Source organism: Psammomys obesus, unplaced genomic scaffold, assembly GCF_907164565.1.
Source record: "Psammomys obesus unplaced genomic scaffold, mPsaObe1.curated_primary_1811, whole genome shotgun sequence".
Lineage (NCBI taxonomy): Eukaryota > Metazoa > Chordata > Mammalia > Rodentia > Muridae > Psammomys > Psammomys obesus.
This window is the reverse complement of record NW_026590365.1, coordinates 1,106,739-1,114,088: the sequence shown is the minus strand read 5'-3', so window position 1 is coordinate 1,114,088 and position 7,350 is coordinate 1,106,739. Positions and strand designations below refer to the sequence as shown.

Here is a 7,350-nt window from a genome sequence, read left to right as displayed (position 1 = left end):
CCCCTTTTCGTGATTCTGGGGACAAACCTTGAATGGGCTTTGTGATTCTCAAGCTCGGTGATGAGGTTCTGCTTGGTAGGTTTTGTTCAGCCCTTTGTTACCAAATCTCAGGGAACAAGTGTTAGTGATTTTACTTGGAACATAGCTCAGCACACATGACCAATGTTCACCTCACTGTAACCAACGACCTGTTTTGTCAGTGTGAAAAAGACATGACCATTTTTCAGGTGCCAAAGGCAGTGAGGTGCCAAAGGCAGTGAGGTCATGCCAAATATTTTGTTTTGTTTGTTTTTAGTCAAGCTTATTTAATTTGGCATGATGTTTGAAAAGCCACAATTTCCTTTGCTCTATGCCCTCATAATAGTATGTACTTGTGTGTGTGTGTGTGTGTGTGTGTGTGTGTGTGTGTGCATGTGCATTTGGTGTGTATTGCAATCTTCAGAATTTTTTTGTCCAACCATCGGATCACAAACCCTGAACATTACTCCACTTCAGCACTTTGTGAAAGTGCCCTGCTCACAGGTAACAGGGCCACCTGCACAGAAAGAATATCATCTGTGGCGCTGGGGCCAGCCCTACTCTGAGACCTTGCTACCTTCATTAGGAGAAGGACCGCCCATCTGCACACTCTCACTCAAGACCCAATGACTCCTGCAGCTAGTGGCCAGAGCCTATGTTCTGGTCCTCTATGCATCAGCTTCTCATAAGCATGCTCAGAGCACCTTCAGTAAACTGCCAATACTGAGAAGGTTCTGAAATACTGAGCATGCTCCCTCATACTTACCCTTCAGGTCCGGATCCTGTGGATGAGGATGGTCATGTGGCAGGCAGTCTCCATCAGCCCTGGCCTTCGCAACTGGTAACCTAGGCAACCACCCACCCACACTCAATCCTGTCAGGAAAATCTCTTGCTCTCCTAGGTTATTGATTTTATCTGGCACAGCGGTTTCACCTCCGTCATCCCCTCCCTCCCAGAGTCCTCACAGGGCCTCAAGCTGAGTCACGACATTCAAGAAACACATATCCTCACCCTCTCCTGACAGGAAATCAGAATCGTGTAGTGAGGAAGAGTATATCTCTTTCCAAGGGGCCATGAGAGCTTGGCATGAGGCAGTCATAGAGGAAAATCACGTTGCACTGATGAAAGGTATTCGAATGGTGTCACTATGACAACAATCAAGTCCTGGAGTCCCTCTAGCACCAGCCTCTGAAAGGTGCTTGCAGTTTTGAGTGCAGCAGAGCCAAGGCGTTGAATAGTGCTCATGAAGATGCTGCCTGCTACCTTGAGAGTGTGGGGAACAAATGCTGGTCTTCCCATCCAGGAAACAGCCCACCGAACAGTGTGAGGCAGACAGAGACTTCAAAGGAGCACACTGTGGTTGGAGGCTTCACGACTGAGGAAGAGGGGTGGTAGAATTTGCAAGTGGGTAGATTCAAATAATTAAAATTGTACAGCTCAGGGCTGGATCCGTGTGGGCAGGTACATTGTCTGCCATAAGGGCATGAGGGTGTGACGTTGGATCCCCAGGGCTCATCAAAATCCAGGCCTGGCAGGGCACAGCCACAATCTTAGTGCTTCTAGGCAGAGAGAAGAGGTTTCCTGGGACTAGCTATCAAGCTGATCAAGACAAACTGGTGAGTTCCAGGAACAAGAGACATGTCTCAAAATCATGGTGGAGAGCAACAGAGGAACATACCCTGAGTGATTCTCAGACATCTACCCACACAGGCATGGGTTCCTATACACACACACACACACACACACACACACACACACACACACACACGCTCATACAGCACAAATACGATGGTGTAGCTCTACCCCTGGAGCGAGAGGAAGAAATGCAATTAAAGGAGGCAAAGTCAGTAGTCGTGGTCAAATGAGAGCATCGACAGCACTCAAATAACCAAGGACAAAACAAATGGGGCTATCTGGTCCCCACAGAAGACCACCCTGTGTGGGAACCAAAGAGCATCTGGGAGGGCTTTCGTGGCCACTCCTATGCCTGTGACAGAGTTCTTGGCCAAGCCCTCAGTGTTGGTATCCAGATGAATTAAGTTTTCCAGAGACTGGGGCAATGGGGCTGGAAGCTGAGCCTTGGCCATCTTACCAAAAGTTCTTGCATCCACCAGGACAAATAGTGTCACAGGGGATCCTGTTCTTGGTTGAGGTGCCTCACTTGAGTACACATGGAGGTGTAACTTAGCCACATGGTTCCATGGCCCTCCTCCTATTAGGACATCTCTCTTTGAAACTTTCCCATTTGTGTGCTCTGAAGAGGGAAAAGTAGCGATGCTGGAGACAGAAGGGAGATCAGAAAGACTACGAGATAGGGGAAGATGTTATAGGAGGAAAACAGGACACTTATTACAGAGAGGGACTGTTAAAAAACTAAGAAAAAGAGGCATGGCTTTTTCAATGGGAGAATGATTGCCAAGTAACCAGTCAAGCTAGAGTGTAATGGAATTTTAAGTCTTCACATAGTCAGTAGCATGGCTTAGACAATGAGTTACAAAACTCACAAACAATGGCCAGCTCCTCATTTGAACAAATAAGGTGTCTCCAGCATTAGAGTGGAGATCACTACACAGTTTCTGTACATTTCAGAATCTCTGACAAAAGCACTTGCTAACATTCCAGTACACATTAACAACAGGAGGCAGGTGCTCACAGAAGAAAACCAGTTTTCACAGTTGGAACAGGGGATTTCATGCTGTCTGGTACAATCACAGGACACTGTGGACTTGAAAAGAGCAAATCACTTCCATGTGGGGAAGTTGAAACACACATGTGCACCCTGACATGTCCCTCTTCTCAGACAGAGACAGAGGTGATGCCCTGTACAGAGAGACTAAGGGTCAAGGGCCATAAAAGAATAAGGATGACAAACAGCACAGAGAGTGACAGGTCTCACACATGTTCCCTCTGTTACTCAGTAAAGTGGCTCTGCTTCTCAGGGTCAAATGTCCAGGGACAGCGGTTATCCTGCCATAAGCCTTTACCCACATGGGTATCAAGGTATCCCATAATGGCTGGCAGGAAGGTCTTCACCAGCTTTCTCTGTCATTCAGAGGCTGTGCACTGGGCACTGCTCCAGAGCGATCATGATCATGATTTCAATTCAGTCCAGCGAGTAGCAAGATAAAATGAGCCTGGAGGTTAATAGCAGGTTCCCTTTAAGCATACATGGCATTCCTGTGTCTAGTACAGAGTGGCTGCTAGGCAGAAACCTGGAACAATGGCCAACTTCTCATTTGAATAAGCCCTGTCTTGTCTCCTCCCCAACCCCCTGTGGCCCTCAGGTAGGTAAAATGCTGTCCTTTTTATCAGTTCAACAAAGGATGCATTCTGCTGTTCCCGCTGCTCTCTTTGGATGATCAGTGTCTTTCACAGCTACAGAACACAGCACACACAAATCCCCAGTATTACCACTAATAAACCCATTTAGAGGACTTTCCACTGCTGGCCCTTGACCAGAAAGGGAAAATCTGAAGGCCAAATGCTCCCCTGTCCAGCTTCTAGTCAATAGTATGTGTATAGCCAGGCCATGGTTATATACAGTGTCATTACAGGAAATCATGGGACATTCACCAGTTACCACCAATTTCTGAGCTCAAACTGATGCCACCCAAAACTTCCTTCACTACAGTCCTTTCCCCCATGCAGACTGTCCATGCTGCCCCCAGCATGCATACCAGCAGACATACTTGAGCTTCTCATCTCTTTGCATCCTCGTCTGAATGAAACTATGGCTTTCCTGAACCGCTTGTGTGCCTTTATTTTATTGACCAGATTAAGAGCCCAAGGGAAGGAGTGGGAAGGGGGAAGGCACACAGTTCCAAACCCCCACGTCAAGGTCTGCTATGACCATTAACTGAGTGGACACATGGGAAATTCCACCAGGGAGCCACCATTAACCACCATGGTTAAGGAGGAAAACTTCTCTTCTTCCACATGGGTTCACACCACTGGATGAACACTGGGTAGGTAGTTACATTGGGTAGGTAGGTGCCTTAAGCCTGCATTCTCTTGCTTCAGTTTCTGGAAGATGCAAGTCAATCTCTCTCTCTCTCTCTCTCTCTCTCTCTCTCTCTCTCTCTCCCTCCCTCTCTTGCCTGGCACATGCATTTCATAGTACCTAGTGATTCCTAGTGGGGAATCACTCAATAAATGCACATTGAGAAGGCAAGTGGAAGACATATATACTATGTATGTCTTCTCTACATACACACATATACATAGATATACGTATATAAACATATATACACATGTTGTGTTGTTTCTATTTGACAAACTTGGGAAGGAGCAGTGCTGATTTCCTAGGAAAATCAGTGAAAACCCTCAGTGTGTGAATCACATCATGGGCATTCAGGGATCCCTGGTACCATACCCAAAAAGGCATGCTAAAAGACATAGGCAGCAACGTGGGGGCCTTTCCTAGGACAGTTCCCATCCTAGCACAAGTGCTGGGGCTCATCCAAAGGCAGCTGACTGCCTTGACGTCAGAAGAGTCCAGGCTCTTGAGCTTTAAGTGCAGCACTGTCTGAATCCGTTTTCGCCTCCATCTTTTGGGGGCCAAACAGACCTCAGCCTGCTCCCGCCCTCTACTTGAGCATCCTGACACTTTCCTGCTGCCTCTTTAGCTGGCACATCTCCTCTGGTTCCTGTTGCTGCAGAGGCCCCTCCGGGAGGGGGCCTGGTCTGTTGGCTCCCAGGCTGAGGGTGAGGCCACTGAATTCCTGCACCAGCATTTCCCAGGACGGAGGGTTGGGAACTGCGTTCCTCTCTCCACTCACCCCAGCACTATTAAGCATGTGGCCCTGGCAGAGGAGCTGATTCTGAGATCTGCCTTCTCCGACATCCCTTTCAAGCAGGTAAGGTGCCATGTGATCCCGGTGCCAGCGTCTCGAGTGCCTCAGGAAGACCTTCTTCCTCTGAGGAAAGCCCTGCTTCTCCCAGTACTGCTGCCACAGGGTCTTCTTCTCCCTGGCCTGCTGCTGGAGCAGCCTCTGTGACAGAGGGGCAGGGACACCTGAGCTGGGGCTGGGGCTGAGGCTCAGCCCACTGAGCCCCACACTTAGCTTTTCTGAGGAGGAAGGCTGAGGGAAGGCTGAGGCCTCTTGGGAGCTTGTCACAGTGGCCATGCAGGAAGGCACAGAATTCAACAGTGGATCCCATTTCTGCAGTGGATCCATGATGGGGTCTAGTCTGAGCCGGTCGCCACACTGAGCCCTGGTTCCAGGAGGAAACGTGAAGGTGATAGCGAGGAGGAATGTGTGCAACCAGGAAAATCCAGACTGTAACAAGAGGTGAGAAGAGAAAAAGAAAGCCCGTGATTATTCATCTCACTTTCTCTGTCCCTCATCTTCAAAGTGGGGCCACCTCCCAGGCGTCTTCCGAGGCTTACTCAAGATGATACATGTCCAGAGCGGTTAGCACAGGGCACGACACTCCGGCAGCATTTCCTGCATGGCAACTGGTATTCTTTCTCTTGCTTCAGCTCATGCAGAAGGTGTCATTTGGTGAATCCCAGTGATTCTCACCTCACTTCCCCCAACTCTCAAAGGCAGCTCTACTGTAATGAATGCACAGTGACAGCCATTCTTCCTAAGGGCATTTACATATATTCAAAGGGATGAATTTTATGGGCTCACAAGGATTTGTACCCTGGGAACTCACCCATCTCTGACTTTTCACACTAGTGATCATTGTCTTGCCATGCTGTCCTTGGACCTGCTCGATTGCCTTTGTGAAGTCTTCCATGACATGCCCTGAGATCATAACCAAACCTCCCTCTTTGTGATAAAAATGAAATGATTGTGCTGGTAAGAGACTCTGATTCTGAGGTGGCTCTTTTCTGTGTACCAACATGCAAGCTTAGGCAAATGCCTTAAAGTGAGCTGCCCCACCATTCATCATTGGACATACATCTCCCGATGTGGTACTCAGAGTGGACTACTGCTCACCAATTGGAGTATGGTCTTGCCTTTACCTCGTGTGTTCGTTGTTCTACTCAACAACTGGCCTGTGGTGACCACTGCTGAGCTCCATTTTGGCACTGTGCAATTCCAGGTTCTTTGTTCTTCTACTTGTGCCTGCAAATTGCTTCCCAGAAGCATGAGTGACAGTTCCAAAGTGCTGTGTTGCAAAAAGGAGTCCCCTCACCCATGGAAGAAGCAAGCAACATGGAACACAGGTAGTAAGACAAAGGGGAACCTAAGGATCTGGGCATGGAAGGCATGAGTGACAGAGGGTGGTGGCCACTCACAGCTGGGAACATTAGAGTCATACCTCTGCCTGCAGATAGCAGTAAGTTAGAGTGGACAAGCTGTGTCTGGAGTCACAGTGTGTCAGGCACTGTAGACCTCTACATCCCTGAAGCAGATATGCTCAGTCCAGAGAACTAACCATCCCATATTCCCCTTGTATAAAACTGACTTTAGTTGTATTTCTCACACTGTGCCTTGCATGCCAGAAAAGATGACAGGAATAACACAGATCACAGCTGTGCAACCGAGGGGTGAAAATTCCATGGACATGCCTGATGAAAGAGAGGCCGCTTAGAGGCAAGTTAGTAGCGGTCAGTCAAATCGCTTCCTGCTTCTGTGAGATGAGTGTTGAAAGACAGTCAGAGAATCATGGAGGCTGAGGCAGCCAGGAAGGCTCCCAAAAGTTTCTGGGGCATGAGGCAACACAAGAAGAAAAACGGTTTCCATGCTTGATAAACCTGTGTTGGTGGTGGTGGTGGGGTTTCAATGTAAGCTTGCTGTTGCATGGCAGTGAAGAAACTGCTTCCGAGCAGTAGATAGTAAATAATGACCCTTGGCAGCACTCCTACTTAGCTGTCATTCAGTCCTCCTGCCTCCTTAGGTGGAGATTGAGGAAATGCACACAAAGAGGGACATTAATCATAAAAGGAGGTGGGGAGAAAGAAAGTTAGCATGAGAGACTGTACGTTTGTGTATAAGAAAGAGGGAGAGAGGCAGAGTGAGAAGAGTCTGTCACTGTTCTTCAAAGTCATAAGCAAAGACACTACTGCTTCCTTTCACCTGCTCTGGACTTTGCTTTTCCATGCAGTCACAGAAGAAGGTCCCTGGCTGGCATGGCTGCACAGTCACTGTCCCTTCCACTTCCCTCTGCTCATCCAACTACACACAGTAGCCAGCATCACAGCATGTATAGCTTAATGATGGTACCTGGCAACTGTGGATCCTTAGCACAGTGGCTTCCTGGAATATGCCTTCCCTTTGATGATCAAGGTCCTCCCCTCATGTTATTCAGAATAGCTCACCCAACACATCCTTCTTCATTCCTGGAGCCAATGCTTCTGTAATGAAATCAAGTTACTC

The 7,350-nt window shown here is 48.3% G+C and overlaps 1 protein-coding gene across 7 annotated transcripts in view; it reads right to left on the bottom strand.

Annotated features, from left to right (window-relative positions):
• Positions 1 to 490: 490 nt before the first annotated feature.
• The window catches only part of LOC129676543 (protein FAM156A/FAM156B-like), a 95,349-nt gene continuing 88,489 nt past the window's right edge, over positions 491 to 7,350 (bottom strand). For 4 of the 7 annotated variants that reach the window (XM_055606929.1, XM_055606930.1, XM_055606932.1 and 1 more), the window contains 2 exons: positions 5,409 to 7,328; positions 491 to 5,298 (listed from right to left, as the gene is read on the bottom strand). In XM_055606929.1, coding sequence (XP_055462904.1) covers positions 4,606 to 5,196 — 591 coding nt within the window. In that variant the 5' untranslated portion in view covers positions 5,197 to 5,298; positions 5,409 to 7,328 and the 3' untranslated portion in view covers positions 491 to 4,605. The remainder of the gene's footprint in view (positions 5,299 to 5,408; positions 7,329 to 7,350) is intronic. The other 3 variants (XM_055606934.1, XM_055606935.1, XM_055606931.1) reach the window with 2 other exon arrangements.